This window comes from Varanus komodoensis, unplaced genomic scaffold (assembly GCF_004798865.1).
Source record: "Varanus komodoensis strain SLA01 unplaced genomic scaffold, ASM479886v1 scaffold1, whole genome shotgun sequence".
In the NCBI taxonomy this organism is placed as follows: Eukaryota; Metazoa; Chordata; class Lepidosauria; order Squamata; family Varanidae; genus Varanus; species Varanus komodoensis.
The window spans coordinates 46,336,419-46,356,550 of NW_025335268.1; the positions used below are offsets into that span (position 1 = coordinate 46,336,419).

Consider the following 20,132-nt stretch of genomic DNA (forward strand, 5'->3'; position numbering starts at 1 on the left):
TGAAGAAAGGTGTTGCAGACTTTTTATTTGTGCACGTTTGTCAGGTGAAAAAGGTAACGTCTACAGCTTCTTTGGTGCCCAACAGTCAGCATACAAAATGTAAAAGACTATTCACAAATAAAAACACAAGCTCAACCTAAAGAAGTATTTCCAAAGTTAGTGCATATCATGACAATTCTGCTTACGAACACACAGAAATTACTGCAGAAATAAATAGAATGTCTTGTAAAAAGCAGCAATTTCATATCTTGTAAACTTTTGTTTTTACAATACAGCATTGTTCAAAATAAAATCCAAAAGGTACTGGAGTTTATCACTGTGGCCAAAATCTGCACCTCCTCAGCTGTGTTGGTCCAGTTGTCCTTTTTCCCCCCCCCACCTTCTTCTTTGCTTTTAGTCCAATGTACAGCAGTCTTATAAAAGGTGCTTGGTTAGTTCACCTAACCGTGAAGTGGCAAGTTATAAAATTTCTTTCCTGCTTTCAAACACAAATGGATAGATCTGTTCCACTGCAGTGGCAACAGCCTTTACATTTGGCCCTAGGGAAAACAAGAAAAAACTTGAGAAATTATCAAGATAAATACAAAATCAAATCCCTAACGGTCCAATCCCTTGATTTGAACCTAACACTTAGAAAAATATTTTTAATCCAGTATTCTAAAAGTAGCATTTTCCAAATAAGGCTGCTGAGGCAACAAGCACCTTCCATTCATACCTCATCCATGGGCACACATCCAACACCTCACCATGCCCATCTCCAACATTTCTTTGCTGAAGATGGGAAAATAGAGCAGCCAGAAGTATAAACAGGAGAACAGAGACCCAACATCAAAGTAATATTCTTTTTTTCACTGTCTGAACTTCGTACTATAAAAGCAATAGCCTGTTAGCTCCAAGTGGCAGTGGCTAGCACTGCAATCTATAATCATTACATGGCCAAACTAGATATTTAGCCATTTACCTTTCCTTTTTAATTTTTTTAAATTACAAGAAACTCAACACGATCTACCCTCTCTAGTACAACTAGAATAAAAATGCACCCCTTTCAGCATGTCTAAAATGTTTAGGAAAAGATGTCCCTACTGGCACTGGTGGGAACTCCTCCTCCTCCCTCCTTGCCACATGCGAGGGGTTCCGTGCTGTTCATGCTGGGAAAGGAAGAGAAAAGCTGCTTCTTCCTGTATACTGCATTCCCAGCAAAGATCACGTGCCCTCCATAGTTAAACCCCCACAGTTAAAATAAAAACAGTGGCAATCACACACTATGCATTAGCATACTGTGCAGTTTGGCCTTCAGTCACCATTGATTTATACTGATGGTGTCCTATCAGGTGGCTTCGATCAGATGGGACAACTTAAATCTAAGTACCTTGACTTAAATATGTGACAATCCTATTTGCTTATGAGTTAGCTCATTTTACCTACTGTTCACCATAGAACCAATTATAATCAAGCCCTTGCTTTTAATTTGCTTGACTTTCACCTGCTGCTATAATTCTTTCAGACTGCATGGCCACATAGAAATTCTGACTGATTTAATGGAAAGCCATATATATGCTTACTGTGTCTCCTACAAAAACATTTAATTACCTGAGCTCCCACATGAAGAAAGTTACTTATTCACAAAAGGTGAATACCTGTAACTGTGATACTTCCTGTTGAAAAAATCTGTAAAGTAGCTCTGAGAGATTTTATTCTGTAGCACACTGCAGGATGAAGTTCTGGTTCATAACTAGGAAGTAGAGTCAAAAGTTAATTGAAAATAAGTGATAAAATAAAAATGGAAAATAGAGAGAGAATTGATTAAAATCTACTATACCTAGCATGGGGTCTGTTGTTTTTTGTGAATTCTGGCAATCTGATTTCAAAAGGCATGGTGCATACTGCTAAAACATTGACAACTTTAAAATCTGTAAAAATCACCTTTTTAAAAGGAAAAGAAGTGGAATTATTAGAAGCTATTTAAAAATATTCACACACATTTTTGTCTCATTTCAATTGAAAGGCCATCAATGATTTACTACAAAACTGAAACAAAGTTCCGACAAAACAAAGGCATTTAAAATTCTATTATGTTCAGAATGTTATAACTGGTCTTCAGTCAATTACCTGTAACCATGTACATTTCAATCACCTGAAAACTTAAGTGGGAAAAATAATTTGCTAGGGACAAAATGTTATGTGACAAAAGCACTGGTGTGGGGGTTACCATATTGGCCTGGGACTTGGGAGATCAGGGCTTTAGTCTCAATTTAGCCACAGAACTGGTGACTTTGGGCCAGTCACTGACTCTCATCCTAACCTACTTCATAGGTTTCTGTGAGAATAAAATGGAGATGAAGAACATTACATAAACCACCACTTTGGGTTCCTTGCAGGAATAACGTGGTGTGCATGCATGCATATTTTCTACTGTGGGAGACTAAGTTAAGCACATGGGTCTAAAATGCTGAAGTGGAATGTGTCCACTACCACAAGAACCTTTTTGGAGAGGATATTAATTTCCAGTTGTGTGAAATTTACCGACATGAGTTAAATTAACCAGCTTTGCATAGTTTACTCTAGTTGCTGGAATGGGTGTTAAGCAGCATCAAACATCTAGAAATAGCTATCTTTGTAATCAATTGTTTCACTCCACAGAAACAATTTTAATAGGAAATGTTGACTGAACTCACAGGAGTAGTAGCTATCTTTTAAAGCAACTGTACAGTTCTCTTTTCACTCTTAGCAGCAACTTATCTCCCTTGCCTAGGTAAAAACGGCTGATGCCAAGGCAAATGAGAAGCTAGACTGCTGCTTTTCAAAAGACCATGCAGGGCTTTTAAAATAAGGAATGGTATGGGAGAGCAGTGAGTGTGACTCCTGCTCCTCTCTCCCCTGAAATGGTGGTCAGTGAAGCTACAGTAAGCCAGACCACAAGTCCACACCTGCCAATCATTCAGAATGCTGAAGGCACTCCCTCCATTTCTTCAGAATTGCAAAATCCACTTGTGGATTAAAAGGACAATGCATGAACCAAGGCCAAACTATGGGACTCTTATAGAATGGGGTCACCAATGTGCTGGTTATGGGAACCAATGTGCTGGCAGTCACTTCTTTGGTGCATGCCACAGAGTATTCCTGGGTTATTTAGCAAACTGGAAATAGATGAAAGCCAGCACACTCAGTCGTGCCCACAAATAACCCATGCCTTGTTAACCATAGGTTCTGTCAACTGTGCAAATTGGGTCAAGGAAACAGGATACTATTTAACAGTGAACCAGCCTAATTTATGTCAATGGAAGAATTACCTGAAAACCTAGTTTCTGCAGACTACGGGCTAATCGTCTGGCACCAAATTTAGCTTCTTCTTCACTGAAGAAGAATAAAGAATAAAGAGTTGAAGAATAAGCAAGGAACTGGTTAAGATGTTTACAATTAACATTTAGTTCTTTAAAAGTGATTTTATAAGGAAGTGAGTAATAAAACACACAAATGGAAATATACCTTGTAGCTCCTGTGCAAATTACTTTCCCTGAGGACCAAATTGTAGCTGTAATCCTGGGCTTTCTAAGCTTCATTAATACTTTCTGAAATCAGTGAGGAAAAAAATAGAACTTAGATGAAGAAGCTTTTTAATGTACAAGCTGCAGGAAACATTGTACTCCAGGTCTAAATGTTGTCATATTGCTAAAATTCATCATAAAATGTTATTGTCAAGCTGATGTTACTACCCTGAAAGTCATCTAATCTCATCATGGTTTTGTTCTCATTTTTAATCTTACCAAAAAGGTAGTAACATTTTAGATATCCATTTCCTCTTGTATTAGCTACATTTTATACTGTCTATCTCACACGTATACTTTTCTATATGCACCTCTAACTTTCTGATAGGCAATTCTATGAAGGTAAAAACACCAAAGGCTTCCGCTTACAACATTAACAGACTTCTATCCCTGCACAAAGTATTTTATGAAAAATTCTTTCAGCCACTGAACCATCCCCAACAGCTACTATTTTAGCCAACTGGGACAAAATCCAATATGCATTCTTGATAATGGCATACAGATGATGTCACTGACACAATAAGATACTCTTGCAAATTTTGCACTTAGAATATCTACTGTTCATTACTGTTTACTGCAGATGTTTTGGGCTTTAGCTCTCATCATCTCAGCATGGCCAGTGGGCAGAATGACTGGGAGCATAGGCCAAAACAACTGAACTGCACCAAGTTGGGAGGGCTGTTATAATACATGTTTTGCCTGCATAAAGAATTATAATTATTTAATCAGTGTAAACAACATATAATCTATAGGGATAACTGTCTAACTCCTCTCAACCCTAAATCTTTTTAATTGATAGGTAATTATTCCTAGGTTTAAAAAACGAAATCCCCAAGCTAGTATGTACAAAACACACTGTTAAAATCCCTATACACATATTTTCAAGATTAGGCTACACCTGGGAACAAGTTGCACTAAATTAATTTACATCTGAGGGATATCTAGCATTGCTACCTTAGATCTTTTTTCCTATTTGATCATTTTCTCTCTGATCTGATCAATATTGTCACATGTAAGCACGTGCTATTTTCCTCAAACCTGCTCTATCTAAAATAATGGCATGACCCTCATATAAAGGCATAAATCAACATAATGCATGGAAACTAGAGGTTTTAGGTCTCATAGACATTTTTAAATGAACATACTGATGTTGGACAATATCAGCTATAATAATGTTAAATTCAGCAGCTTACAAAGAACAAAACCCAAATTCCTTTAATTCAGATCAGTGAAATACAAAATGCTTTGCTGCATAGAAACTGCATTTTTCAACACAATCTATGTCCAATGATATGCAGAAACTAATTTGTGCATTAGCTCTTAAATTGAGATATTATGACTTACACCAACATCACGTTTGTATATCACATTTGCTCCCTCTAATGCAATCTTTCGCAAGTTTAAATGACATCTTGTTCGGAAGACACAAACTACATTTGTGATTAAGATGTCCAATGCAACATCACTGTCTGCATCCATTGGGGTGACTTAGAACACAGATTCCCACCACAACACCATGAAAGATCACATCCTGAGGAGAGGGAAAGGTATACTGGTTAAACAGTTACTCAGCTAAAAACCTTACACTTTGTTTCAATCCTGTAAAAGAAGGCATCATTTGAAAATCAAGACAAATATATTTTCTTCAATGGACAAAAAATACATATTACTGAAAATGTCTCACATATTTTAAGGATTTGTGAAACCTATCAATTTTATTTTTTTAATCTATTGGCTGCAAGAACTTCTCTTGTACTCCTGTATAAGAGATACACATTCCCTTTTTTAATATGATGCAAATGTGATCTATTTCCAAGGGACTTTACAGACCTGTCTTGGAGTAGTCCATGAAAATACTTTTCCTGAAGCAGAGAAAGTTGCCCCTCAGTGTAACCAAGGTGAGGAACATAGGTTATTATTATTATTCTGATCTAATAAATTATTTACAAATTACTAAGCATCTGTTATATTTACAAGTTATAAGCAATCTGGGAAACAGAAACACACGTGATTGTGAATGCATATTTTTTCTGGCTTCCTCTTAATATGAGATAGAGAATAAAGGGATGCATTCATTGTGAAATTCAAAGTCCTCAAATGACACTTGCAGTTAATACTATATGCTAACAGCAAAGTACATACTCTCCTTCCTCTGCTAATGGAGTTGTACCACACTTCATTTGGACCTAGTCGGGAGTTTGGCTGACAGCTGATGACATCATGCCCCAAGGATACTGCAAACCTGAGATACAGATGGGGGTTGGGAAAGCACATTTAAACTGGGACTGCATCCTCCTTCTCCAGGAGTGAGCTGGATCTACTAATCAACCAGAAATCAAAGAAGACATTTCTTGTGGCCAGTGTTATGGCAGCTTAATGACAGCAAGCAAAATTACTTCTAAGCACATATAATGTAAAAGGGAATTCAGGCTGGTAGTAAAATTGGGAAGATCACTCTTCATCCTACCAACATAACCCTCCCCTCTGGTTTAATTTCTAACTGCTGTTCTTTATCCATAAACATCTTGTCTACGTACTACTACATCTGGAAATAAAAGGACATATCTGTGTTATGTGACACTTTGCAAAAACTGAAAGTCATATTTTAGTTTGCTGTCATTAGATGGCAAGCAGAGGAGAAAAATAAGCATAATTCCCATTATGGATTCACAAGTGAGGATTTCATCTGAGAAATACAGCATGTTCTTTTAAAAGACTGCAGAAAAGAAGCTCACAGATCCCAGTTTCAACACCAGTCTGGCAGCTGGGAAATGGAAAGAAAAGTACTCTAGACAAATCTTGCACTGGCAGAAGGTGATGACATAATTTTATGAGAAATGTACAGTGAGTTGTGAATGTATTTTTCTTGCAAGTGCTCTATCTGTGTCAGCCAACAGATGCTCACTAAAGATATTAACCTTTCTAACCAAGGGATTACTGCAATGATCTATTCCCAAGCCTGGACACCTGGAAACATATATCTAACATTCTTCCTTGCTATGTGTTCAGTGCTACACAAAGAAACTTATGTAATTTTTCCCCAGGGTGCCATCTCAAAATACCAGAAGACAAGGAGACAAGTGGTAAGAACCAGCAAGGTCTAAAGCACCACTTTGGGATACATTTAAAGTTAAAATAAACTTCTTTTTCATTTGTTGTAGTTAAGCAATAGCGAGCCTCCAACCTGTGAAGATTCCCAATCCAGTCCATAAAGAAACCTATCCCAGGCCCTACCCTTCCCTAATCAATTCCAGCCAATTTTTACATTTCATTCTGCAAAGATAGGCAGACCTCTGTGCCTCTCTACACACAGAAAGGGATTCAAATTACTTCCCTTTATGCACTATGTGATCAGAATGGCAAATGGTGTGGAAAGGAGGTGTCCGATTCAGTCAGTGCCACCAAGCACTGGCCAACACCACTTACTATCCCAATTAGTACAGCAAGCACTATGCAAAAGAGGCACCCAACTCAGCCAGCACTTGCTTTCCCAACACCAGCTAAGTCCCCTCCCTTCATGTGCCACTTGCTATCCCAACTGGGATGACAAGCTAGAAAGAGCGCTGAGAAACGGTTCCTCCAGGAGCCAGCCAAATCCCGTTCTTTGTGGTAAGAGAGGTGCAGAGCTCCATGAATTTCTTAGCCCAAGAAAGGAAAAATGGGCAGGGTGGGAATGGGTGATGTCAGGAGAGAGGCAGTGGGGAAAGGGGTCCATCCCTTGCATAATTCCTGGTACTAAAAAAGTTTTTGTAGCCACTCTTTTATATCTCACAATAATTATATAGGTCTGGGTACTAGTTATATATTCTAAGGGCAGAATTTTTATTTTATTCTTTAAAAATACTTTTTAATATATGCTTGAATTTTAGCCACAGGATAGTAAAGCATGAACTGAATTTAATTATTTAGTTTGGAGAATTCACACCTTGCCCACCAGTAAATGTAAGTTCAAACAGACTGATATTTGCAATCAAGGGAGGAAGCACAACAACATGGAAGTCCTCTCTCTCTACAGCAAAATTGTCTGAGGCTGCTGAGATCAGAGGTTTGAACAAGAGTCAGAACATTTAAATGTGTATTCCATCTTGGACTTTGATGAGGGGGAGAGGCATACTGCACAGCCTTATCCTGATCCCCTCCAGGTTACTGTGTAATGACAGAGACTCGATCTGGCCAATTTCTCACCCAAGCTCTATTTTTGTTCTGCCTGTTAAACTCAACTGTCTCTCCATGACACCTGGAGACCTTGAGCTGAGCTTCCCATCTCTGTTTATCTTTCATAGGCAAACGATTCCTTCTGCAAAGCCAAAAAGCATCCCTGGAGTAGTTCATTTGTTCTTCCTGCACACGCGTCCAAGCCAAATTGCCCCGTGTAGCGGCGACGAACTTGCCTGCGCCCGGGCCCATTTCTCTGACAGGGACAAGAACCCCCATTAGGATGTTCGGAGGCAGAGAAGCGGCCGCTGCTAAAACGGCCGCCCCGGGTCTTAAAGGCTCCCGGGTGTCCCTGAGGTTGCCAGGAGACAAATGCTGAGGCGTGGGAGGGAGGGAGAACAGGGGCAGCGGGAGGCTCCCTCCCGCGCTCTCCCTCGGCAGGGCGCAGAAGGGGCACGGCGGGTGGGCATCCCGCTGCGGGGGACGCAGAGCCGGGGAGAGCGGGCGCGGAGGGGCCCAGGGCGAGCCATCTTGCGACGAAGATGAACCGCACAATGTTGACAGATTCCCGACACTATGGGGCTGCTTCGGGCGAATGCAGAAATGAAAATATTAACATTAGTAATAATGCTCTCCCTCCCCCTCCTCTCTCGGGGTTTCGTCCTCCCCCGGAGCAAGGCTGCCAGGCAGCGCAGAGACGAGAAAAACCCACCCAAAATTCCTCTCCGTCGTCTCTCCGCTCCGTCAGCGGCCCGAAGACCGTTACTGCCGGGCAAGGGGCGGCCGAAGCGCCGGCGGTTCGCTCCTGCTCGCTCTCCTTTTTCTCCTCCTCCCTCCTCCTTCCCCCTGCTTTTTAACGGGCTCACTCCCGCCCCCCCGCACGTCCCGGTTGCCGTGCGACCCGCCGCCACCGTCGTTCTACGTCGTCGTCCTCTCCGTCTTACTGTTCCGGGTCTCCAGGCCGCCGAGTCTCCGAGACACAATAAAGCATTACAAAGCGCGCGAATGCCATCGATAAGACACCCATCCTTGTCGCCTAGAGCGGCGAAAGGATGTTCTCCGCGAATACGACTTCCGGAAGAGGTCGCGAGGCGGGAGTGGGGAAGTGGGAGCCCTCCGCGGAGTCGGTCAGAGCCGTAGGCGTGGGATGCAAATAGAGGAGGGAGGGCGTGGCCAGCAAGGAGACTGCGGGCCGTGCGACATCCGCTCTCTCATCTGCGGCGCTTTCCCGAGGGCGCCCTCCAGACTGCAGTTCCCATCAAGCCCAGCCAGCGGGCCCGCGTTCAGAAATGCTGGGGCTTGTAGTCCGAAGGGCCTGATGAACGCCGTAACTTTGCCTTTCCTAACCTGGTGCCTTCAAGTTACGTTGGACTTCAAGTCCCATGCTAGCTACGGGATGTTCAACTCATCTGGAGGGCGGGGCGAGCCTGCCGTTGTACAAAGAACGGGTTGCGTCTCTTCTGCTTACTAATGCAGCGAGCCCTGGAAATGAAAAGTGCTGGCGTTTCATTATGTGGCTGCCCTCTCACGCCGCGGTGGAGGGGCGTTGTTTCCTTCCAGCTGGGAGGGGTGACTTTCCGCTATTGATTAATCCATGTTTAAATAGAGAAAAGCCCTACAAATGTCCCAAGCAAGGAATTATTTTCTCTCTCTCTCTCTCTCTCTCTCTCGTAAATGTCTGAAGAAGCATAGAATTGCAGTCTAAGGCACTTCTGCATTGGCTAAGAAAAACGGATTTAGAAAAGGGTCTTTGGGAAGCGATAGGTGATGGCCTCTGAACACCCCCCCCCCCGCCGCCAACATACACCATTCCATCTTAAGGAGCTTTACTGTTTATGTAGGTAGCTCAAGCTTGCCTAATTTCGAGACATGCTGGATAATTGAACATGTTTACAAAAGGCAACCAATTCTCCCTATCCCACTGGCAGCTTCCAACCTACCAAGCCGTACACGGGGACACAGTATCGGTCAGTGACAGTTCAGGTATCACTTCACACACACTTTAATCAACTTTAGGTTGTGGTGGATTTCAACACTAGGAAAGGAAGCATGTCCATCCATGCAGAATTTACGTGCGTGAGTGTGCACTGTGGGTGTACATAGACTGAATACAACACCCGGGTGTTCAAGCAAGCAAGCAAGCAAGTTAGTTCTCATGACTGCAGACATCGGCTTGAAAACACCCCTCTCCGCCCATTTCCCCGAAAACTCGCTGTCCCAAATTATGCTGAAGGAGGACTAGGGAGCTTACTGTATCCGGTCTCAACCTATGGTTGCAGTGGCAAAACAAGTTATTTAAAATAAGCAAAAAAGTGTAAATAACTCCTGGGCTCATTTCAAAACTATTCAGAAGTTTTTAAAGCACAAATTATCTACGATAATTGACTCCCCTCTCCACAACTCATTTTTGTATAGAAACTGTATTATACTGTCTGTTTTATTTTTGTATGTAGCGTGAGTGCCACCCTGTGGCATGTAAAAATACAGTATTTTTGTATCTAGTACTATAGTGAATTTCTATGTGAAGCTGCTGATATATCACTAAGGAAATAACTGCTGTTAAGTAGTTGGATATGAATGCATGTTGTATACCCCAGATTGTGGTGTGTTTTTGAATTAAATTTTTAGATGTTTTCCAACCATCCCATATTCTTGCTAAAAAGTGATATTCCACCTTGTTTTAAAACATTATTGAAGTTGGTTTTATTGTATGTGGTTTGGATATGAAAACAACTCGACAGGAAGGAGAGATTATTTCAGTTAAGATTGTGGCACAGATGGAAAAGATTAAATGTATTCTTTCCAAGTGCCATAGGCTCTGATTAATTCCCCAAGTTGCTGCTACTTTTTCTGGAGCCGGGGGGGGGGGGTCATAAAACATGTTTGCCATCATGCATAGTTTGATCCTAAGGTCTAAGCACACATGAGTCTCACTGAATTCTGTGAGATTTATTTATGACTAAACATGCTTAAGTCATGATCCATGAGTTAGTTGAACAAAATGTAAGCACAATAAAGTCCTGAATCTACAGAGTTCTTTTGCTGGTTTGTTTAACCAGCTACTATGCAGGTGCTCACACCACCTGCATACAAATGATTGTGTAGCATCCAAATGTGGCTTGCTTGTAAAACCGATGAGGTAAAGAATGCCACCCAAACTTTAACCTAAATCTAGGCACATACACAAGATTACTTTGTGCACTCATTATCCCTTAATATACACAAACTCTATCATCATTTCATTTTACCTTTCAGTGAATGGTTTGAAGAAGAGATAAAGAATTTGGTACCTTCAGATGTCTTGTGTGCTCCAGCTCCCATTATTCCCAGCAGCATCATCAGGGGTATATGGAAGCTGTAGTCCAAAGCACCTGTAGGTTGCTAATCCCAGATATAAGGAAGGGTCAAAATTAATATTGATTTGAAGCATAGGAAATAGGATACTGAGTCAGTTAGTTAAGACAGACCACAAGGGTATCATAGTGCCAGATGTCTATTTCTTGTGCAGTATCAGTAAAATCATAACCTTGATCTTCATGTTGAGAAACCTAGAATTACCACATCACAGGTCTCCAAGCAACTGGCACCATTTAAAACCCCTTCTCATGCCACCTCATGGTGTCAAACCGCAATCAATTCTAACCTGAAGCTATCAAAATTACTACATCTGGCACCGTGAAATCTGATCTCTGCAAATCTTAGGAATTTCTAGCTCACTATAACAGGCAGTTAGACCTCTTTAGATATTTATTTGCACTACTGATGCTTCTTGTTCAGGAATTGCTAAAATGCCTCACCCACCCACAAGGCAGGGCATTATTTATAAGATCGTGTTCTTATTTATGCTGCATGCAGTGTCTGGGCTGCATGCACCCCATGCTCTTTTGTGGTCCCTATCCCCCTCACTTCCTAAGAGTGTTGGAGAAGCAAAACAAACATAGGTGGCTTACTGCTTAAATTTGGTGGCAAACCAGTACAAAGTCTTAGAAAGGATTAGTTTAGCTTGTGTTTGCCGGCAGATCACTAAATTCAGCAAAGCAATAAGCAATCCTGTACGTATGTGTGTATCTGTGTGTCAGTGTTGAAAGTGGCTCTTAAGGCCTGCTGAAGTTGCCTTTCACCGCTATATACACTTACCTGGGAGTAATCCTTCTTGAACTCAGTCTTACTTCTCAGTGTTAAAGCACTGATCTTTAAGGCACAAGCCCCCAACTTTTGGGGATCTGTGAGCACAAACACAAAATTCCTACAGTGGATTACCACTTTGGCGTCTGCCAGTCACATCTGTGACCATTAGGCAGTGTCTTATTCAGAAAAAATGTCTAATGTGTATTATACATTTCAACATCTCTTTAACAAGAGATAGTTGAATTTGGCTGATTGCTGGTGGTACAATACAGGTAATGCTTCTTCTAAAGATATCTTTTGGCAATAGCTAGTGGTTGCTTCTCTTTGATAAGAGATTGGCATTGAAGCAGTTTTTAATATTCTCTGATTTACATTCTCTTTAAAATTAGGTCTCTGCTTCATGGAAATTAACAAATTAATAGAATAAATGGGTTCTACATTTCAAAATATTGATATTACAGCACTGGAACCCACATCCTATGATGCAATAGACTGAGGACTGTACAAAGATTTCAGTATTTGAATAGGTGGCATTCAGGTGCCACCTTCACTGGATAATTCTTCAAATATTTGGTCTCTGGTCAATGCTTATATACACTTTTTATAAAGGTGGATGCATTTTGTACAAGTGGATCAATGTATATTTTTAAAACTGCAAAAATAATAAAACAATGTCCTGGTAAGCACCACTTTGGGAACCCCATTTTTGTGCCACTAGAGGTTCCTTTGGGTGCTGTCCCGGGCACTTCTGCGTTAAGGTACCACCAGTAAGTAGCTTGAGGAAATTGCAGTGGGCTCAAATGAGTTCAAATTTTCAAGAATCTGATCTGTGGATTCTGCAGTGGCCCAGCTGTTCCCAAGTCATATAGATTCCACAGACTTGTGTGCTAATTTATTTAGTTTTCTGTAATTATATACAAATTTAGGCACAGAAAAATTACAGAAAATGCAGGGAGGGGGAATCAAACTGAACCCTTCACTAGGGGGTATTTGCATACTTTGGAGGGATTTGGGGGAGTGCAAATTTGTGAAAATCTTTATGAATGCATTTGTGCAAACCCCAGCTCCATCAATGAACAGATAATGGAACAAAAGACACCTTTCGTATTGCAAAATATAGACAGATTCTACAAAGTCCTTACATCCCTAGCCACTAGTCTGCTTTTTAGTTGAGGTTAAGAGGTCATAAGCATATATTCCCACACAACCATGTTTCTTAATAAATTTCCTCCTCTTTACACTATTTAGACCGAAAACCCTTTCACTGAATTCATGTACATATTCAAAAGAGCCTTACTTTGAGAAGTGAATTTCACCAGGTAATTTCACTGTGAACTCCTTATTTTCTCCAAAGGGAAAATACAATAAAAGCACCCAGGTATTGAACACAATAGAAATTGCACATACATGCACGCGCGTGCACACACACACACACACATACACAGAGTAAGTGAAGCGGAAATTTAAAGCCCCTCTGCTGGGAATAACAGTATAAATAACTGAAGACGTCTTGTAAACAGTGCGGTCATAACCTCAAAACGTTAAACAGTTCTCTGGGATCTGGCTCATCAGCTGCCTCTGGACTGAGCTAGTTCAGGGGAAAGAGCTCAGTGCTTTCTGTTTATCTCTCTGCTTAATCTTGCACAGAGTAACAAATCAGATCAATAGAAAGAAAGATGTTTAAATGGAGAAGCCAAGACACCATAAGGGTGGGCCAAGCAGAGATATGCATGTCTTCCCATGCAAATAACTCAACTTCCTCATATTCCTTTATTCTGCTTCGACACTGTCCCTGGCTTTGTGGGCATGAAATATGGTCTAGCCTCCCCCAGGCAGCTTCCTGGTGGTATCTTTGCATCATGCCTTTGCCCCAAGTGACAGTGTCGCATGCAAGTGACACAATCCCATTCTTCCTAAAATTAAGATTCCTATGAAGCAGAATAGCAGAGGCACTCATTTGCGTACACACACAAGACATGATTTCTTCCTTTTAGAATAAAGACAACTTCTCCTGCAATTAGGGACAGCTCTCTCCAGGCTATGCGATGTACAGACAGACTGGAACTTTTAGGAATTAAGCAATGTCAGTATTTCATACCGAAGCAATTGCTGAATCACAATGTCACATCTATGCAAATATGAGATCTGCGCTACATATATATGGAGACTCTGGCTTCAACGCTTTGCCATGCACTTATGGATATTGTTCAATAATTTCGACAACAAGCACAAAGTACGCACTTGGCACACACATAGTCCAGCACATTGCTAGAACCTCTCGCTCCAGATCTGTGATACACATCTGCCTTCTAATTCTGGTAATTACTTCAGCAAGAAACAAACTGTGGCACCTACCAAATTTATTAATTTCCCCCTTTTCCTGAATTTAAAAGAACATAAAAAACAGGTAGCCCTAAAGGGACTAAAGTTTAAATCGTGGATGGGAAAAGTGTCCCCAAATCACTTATCTTCATGTCCCTGCTGTACACATGGATAGACATCAACAGGAAACCTTCAATGGGATTCCCACTTACTAGTAATTAATTCCCCTAAAATGGCTGTTATTGACTACACTGTCACTGGATCCAGTCGCACTGAATGAAGCAATGTTAGGCTCTGGCTCCACTAAGGATGCGGTTGGCCTTAAATTAAAACATACAAGCAAGATAGCTAACAACAGAGTAAGTTAATCTATAGAGTGCAGTATTTACCGCCACTCTTGGTATGCCTTTACCATCACAGCTACTGGTGAAGGAGAAGCTGAAACGTAGAGCTATTTTGAAATGACTTTGTTTGAAATGACACACATGTATATATGCATAGCTATTTAAATTAGAAAAAAGGCAGATCCACAGCCTGGCTTACTAAGTGTGAGAGAACTTTTTCTTTCCAAGTTGCACCTTTTCAATGCATTCTGTGAGCGGCAGACAACTGAAAGCTGAGCTTGCTTCTAGATAATGGTATTTAGGATCAGCGCGGCTGTTCCACTGAACTGCGAATGAAGCCAGTGGTCTAATCCTAGGCAGTACTGAAATCACGGGGACTTATTTCTAAGCAGGAATCAAATCCCTTAAATCTGATCAAAAGCCATTGTGCAGCTATTCTTTTTCCTTGTTTAACAGATTTTTTTTCTGTTGAAGATGACAACACTGTGAGAAAACACAGAAGGCTTGCAAATGGAAGATGGTATTGATAGTTTCCTGATGATGCTTTGATGATCCAGTTGCGCCTCCTCATTCATGAAACTTTACAAGGGGTATCCACAATGCCATCTCCTTGTAACCCTCCTTCTTCCCACCACTTCTTCCATTTTTTACTGCAGAAAATCTTTGAAAAACTAAAAAAGACAGAAGAGCTGCACAGTGCCTTCTGATTGAGAGCACTAAGAAGCCTCCACCTGGAATCAGTCATCACCCAGACTCACAGCTGCCTTATTAAAAATTGTGAAGTTATGTGTCTAAAGTCAGGCAATTGAACAATAATTGTGTCCCTTTTGTTACAGAGCAAACCAAAATGGTAACTACTTCTAGGTGGCTTTCTTCTGCTTTCTCTCCTGCATGGGGAATATCTGAAAACAACACATTCTGTACTAAAAGACATAGTTGGCAGGATTTGTGAAGATGCCCCCAGACCTGCATTATGTGGACATGCAGACAAGTTAGTGCGGTTCTCTTCATCATTCCGACCATTTCCACACATTATGCATCCTAGACTAAAAGGTGTTACTACTGTGCATCAAAGTGTTTCAATATCCAGTTCCTTTAACCAATACACAGATGGAGCTACTAACATCACAAAATATACAATTCCACCAATTCAGAAACTAATGGAAAGTCACTGTGTAATAGCGGCTGGCCTTCTTGGTAGCAGCACCAACCCTTTAGAAAACACTCCCCCATGCAGTTTGGGAGGCAGAAAATGTGGCATGTTTTAAATGCCGCTTGGATACACTCTTGCGCACCTGGGCTTTTTCTGGCTTGTAATTAAATTAATCACACTGTGCTATCTTACGGTTCTCTGTATTATTAAGATACTATCATTGTAATTGGAATTGCTTTCAATATTATTTTAAACATGATTTTAATGTTTATACGTAAATCACCTGGGGATGTTGTTATAGTAATCAGATGAATACAATTTTCAATTATTCAATTCCCCGTTAAAACTCAGTTGTTGCATACTAGTGCGGGCCCTTCCTTCTTTCCTTTCTTTTTCTGACCGTGACAGCCACTAGGTCCTGTTTTTCCTGCTCTCCAAACATTGTACGAACCCTCGGTCTACCCCTTCTTAATTAGGAAAATAAACATTTCATAATCTGGGGATCATACGGATTTGGAGAATGATGCACTGTCATTTTAAGATTCATAGGTGAACCAACAACATTGTCCTGTTCAGCAAAAATAAAATAAATAATTCTCTTTTTGAATTAATTAAAGGAAACCCACACCACTGTTTTTTTCCTTCTCCCATTCGAAATCTCCTTCTTAAAAAATAAAATCATACAAAATATAGCGAAACCTGTCTGAAGAAAATATATCCATAGAATATCTTTAATGTGAATTCTTTTAGAGAGATGTGATTATCAGAATAATGGATTCTAGGAATCGCCGTCTTTCGCAAGGTGGGGTACACAAAGACAGACAGTGGCAAAGTCTGGTTGGATCCAGAGAACAGCACTTGAACCAGCAAGGCATTGTTGCAGGATATTCAAATATGTACAAGTTAATAAAGTTAAATATATGCTCTTCCGATGCCAGTTTTGTTTGGTTTTTCTCCTTCAGCATGGTGCATTTGGTCTCCTCTTCCATCTTAGTGTTTTTTCACAGGGAAGCAATCTTGTCTCCTTCGTAAAGCCCCATCAGCACCGTTCATACACACATGATGCAAGACCCTGCATGTGCATGCACACACATGCAGAAACACCTGCACATACAGGCAGAAGACTGTTTTTTCCATGCTTGAAAATCCTGGGTCAGGATGCTGTAGGACCACACAACCGGGTTGTGCTCACGGCTTCTTTCAGCTCATTCTCCGGTTTGCCAGCAACCATAAAGGGCCAGGTCTGTGGGGTGAGGAGCGTGTGGAAGGGAACAGGACAAAGTGAGAAGGGGGAAAGACAGGGTGGGGGAAGAGAGAGAAATATCAGTGTACTTCAAATGGCATAGCACTTGAACTGTGATAAACAAAGCCAACTGCCAGAATTTCATAGTCTACCCAGGTGTTCTTTTTAAACAATACGACTAGACAGTCTCAGCTACTGAGTGTAACCAGTGCTTTAAGATGGCTCCACCGTATTGCACATAATCATCACGCAATCATAAATGTTTCATTCCACTAGGGCATTTTCTTCCCCTTTGTGTGCTCGCGCTCTCTCTCTCTCTCTCTCTCTCTCTCTCTCTCTCTCTCTCTCTCTCTCATATAATTCTCTGTAATCCTTGGGGTGATGGGTCATGCCTTATTCATTCTATATACCAGCATGTATCACATTTGACAGAAATGATGTTTCTTTGAAAGATATAATTAATGCAACTGGGAAAGGTATGTTGCGGCAAAAACATCAAGAAAAACAAAAACAAAACCCCCTGTGTGTTCTCTACTGGATACTGTCAAAGCACCATGCCCCTCCACAGTCAGTCACTTTGTTTTGAAAATGATAACAGCACTATCTGTCTTTAGAAGAAGAATCAGAGATCTAGTTTCTCTTCTATACTTTAGTTGTCAATCGCGCAAAAGTTCTATTGAGGTCAGACACATTTTAAATAGCCACACTGAATGGTTAAGTCTATCCATCTCATTTCTTTCTGAATGAAAAGCAATCAAACTATGTTAGATATTTTAAAAATAATTGTACAGATGCTCCTATTTTAATTTAAAAACCTGGCCAACCACAATCTGTTCTATGGTGGCAATGACTTATTTTTTTTATAGAGAATGTGATACCCGTCTTTAAAAAACAAACAAACAAAAGAAAACCCCATAGATTTTTGTAAAGCATTCTCCATAATTACACAACAACAACAAGAGGATTAATATCCAGTTGCATCCCATCACCAAGAAATGTCTGTTGGAAGATTTGCTTTAAGTAATTTGCTCCTGGTTAATTGTGTATCAATTTTCTGGATCAGTAGTACCTTTGTTAACCATAACTCATATGACTTTGCTATTAATATTGCTATTTTAAAATCTGTATTTTAATATTAATGTGTTAATATTAGGATTAGTATTTTGCCATCAATAGTAGACTAATTAATATTAACCTAATTAACTGCTATTAAGGTTACTCTTATCACAATTGATTTACTTATATAACCATTATGAAGATAAAGACAACTGTCTCACCCTACTGAGCTGGCCCCTTCATTTCTCCAGAGCTTCAATATTTTATAGAAAGTAGTGTAAGGAATATAATTTTCTCATTTTATTTAAAATCAAGAAATTTGGACCTGTAAATCCTGGGCAGAAGTTAATTTAAGGAGATGTATTTAAGAATAAGTTTTGTTTTGTTTTTGTTTTTTCATGGGCGGACACCCCAACAGTTTCCTTGGTTCCACTCTTAACTGATGCTAAAGGTTTTTACTGTCAGTTCTTGATGCTACAGAATAACAGCCAGTCCCCAAAACGATATTTTGACTTATCGTTGCTGCTCCTATTTAAAATCACAACTTAATGAGACAAAAATGTGGAAGGTCCATAAACTTCCAACACCGCCCCCCAATTTTGTTTTTGCTCTGCTTTGCTCCATTGAACTGGGAGTGGATGGCAGACCCAATTGTTGGAACTGCGCATGAAAGCAGATACGGAAGTTGTAAATTTCAGGGTGTGTTTGTCACCCCCATGGAGCCCCATAAAGCTATAATTTACAAAAGAGGATCCTGACCACATAACGCTTAAATCCGGAGGCAGCAGTATGCTGGGCGGTCTTTGAAATCCGTGGCTCTTGCTTTGCATCTTAAAGTGCGATTTAAACCTTTAGCAGGAACAACTAGAGCAACAAAGATCACGCCCCGTCCATTACAGCATAATCCTGGGCAGGTCTACTCAGAAGTAACCCCTACGGATTTCAGTGGGATTTGTTCCCAGGAAAGGGTGATGAGGGTTGCCGCCACATGGTGCGACCCTTTGCTTCATCTGCACAGCTGAGGAATACCAACAGCGGCAGAGCATTTTTCCGTCCAAAGGAGATCGCGCCCTTACGCTGCAATCCTAGACGGGGAGACATAAACCCACTGGACTCCGTTCTGAGCAAACTTGGATGGGATTGAGCGGGTAATTTGCACGTCTCCTCCTCTTCGGATGACTTCGTACACCCGTCTAGAGAAGCTCCTCTCTCCCCGCTAAGCGGGTGGGTGGCCAACTGTTTAAATTGCTTTTTGTGGCGCACACCCGGTTTCCAAATTCTAGTCCTGAGGGTGAAGAAGGGTCACAGAGACTGGCTGGCTTTCGAGGTTTGGCTGTTGTTGTGACCGTGGGGAGGCTTGCTCGCAGTAGACACGCATAATCTGCGGAGTACTTGTGCGAATCCGCCCCCGTTTCTTCCCTCGGGTTACCGCGAGACGAGGAAAGCTGATGAAAGCAGGAAATTTCTTCCCACCCTTTTAATACACGTCTAATTTTTTTTAAAGCAAACACGAAAACAGCAAAAAGTATGCCTGAACCAAAAGCGCGCTGGCTTCTCTGATGGCCGCAGATCGGATCGCCAGCAAACGAGGTCTCCGCGCGCCCTCCGCCAATCCTATTTCCCAGCAAATGCCTGTCGACGGAACTGGGTGCAAATCGCGCCCCCGTCTCCGCGCCGCGGGCTCGTGCAAACGGAAAGATTTCCAGCCGCTGCGCTCGAGGGGAGGCCGGGGGATCGGGCTGCCACCCCGGCGGCGCCCCCAGCCTCCCACCCTCGCCAGGCAAGCGCGCAGACGCCGGGCTGCGGTCCCTCCGGCCCCGGGTCGAAAAGCCGGGAGCTGCCTGCGCCGCCGCGAGCTGCAGCCCGCTCTCCCCGCTCGGGGCCGCCGCGGCAGCCCGACGGGCGCGGCGCCGCTTACCAGGTTGACGGGGTGGATGTAGCCGTTCTCGTACTTGTCGCTGGCCAGGATCTGCCGCAGGTGGGCGATGTAGCTGGAGGCCAGGCGCAGCGTGTCCAGCTTGGAGAGTTTGGTGTCCGGCGGCACCCAGGGCAAGGTGGTCTTGAGGCGGGAGAAGGCTTTGCTCAGCACCCGCATGCGAGCCCGCTCGCGGGCGTTGGCCGCGTTGCGCTGGACTTGCTTGCCCTCGGGGCCGCCGGACACCAAACTCTCCCAGCTGGACACGCTG

At 41.9% G+C, this 20,132-nt stretch overlaps 2 protein-coding genes across 6 annotated transcripts in view; both read right to left on the reverse strand.

Annotated features, from left to right (window-relative positions):
- On the reverse strand, nt 1-8,750 carry TBPL1 (TATA-box binding protein like 1). 5 transcript variants are annotated; one of them, XM_044424100.1, is made up of 7 exons: nt 8,413-8,750; nt 4,890-5,076; nt 3,487-3,569; nt 3,291-3,354; nt 1,820-1,923; nt 1,638-1,732; nt 1-539 (listed from the first exon to the last, which is right to left on the reverse strand). In XM_044424100.1, exons 2-7 carry the CDS (start codon nt 5,022-5,024, stop codon nt 460-462), a joined length of 561 nt encoding a protein of 186 aa, XP_044280035.1. In that variant the 5' UTR covers nt 5,025-5,076; nt 8,413-8,750; the 3' UTR covers nt 1-459. The 5 variants fall into 5 exon arrangements, with proteins under 5 accessions (XP_044280035.1, XP_044280074.1, XP_044280054.1 ...); XM_044424139.1 differs by having other exon boundaries at nt 1,591-1,732; XM_044424119.1 differs by having other exon boundaries at nt 4,890-5,787.
- A 7,552-nt stretch (nt 8,751-16,302) lies between these two features.
- Nucleotides 16,303-20,132, reverse strand: part of TCF21 (transcription factor 21) — a 4,006-nt gene continuing 176 nt past the window's right edge. The window contains exons 1-2 of the mRNA XM_044448975.1: nt 19,865-20,132; nt 16,303-16,890 (exon numbers count right to left, since the gene is read on the reverse strand). The exon at nt 19,865-20,132 is cut by the window's right edge and continues 176 nt beyond it. Of these exons, the coding sequence (XP_044304910.1) occupies nt 16,801-16,890; nt 19,865-20,132 (358 nt within the window). The 3' untranslated portion in view covers nt 16,303-16,800. The remainder of the gene's footprint in view (nt 16,891-19,864) is intronic.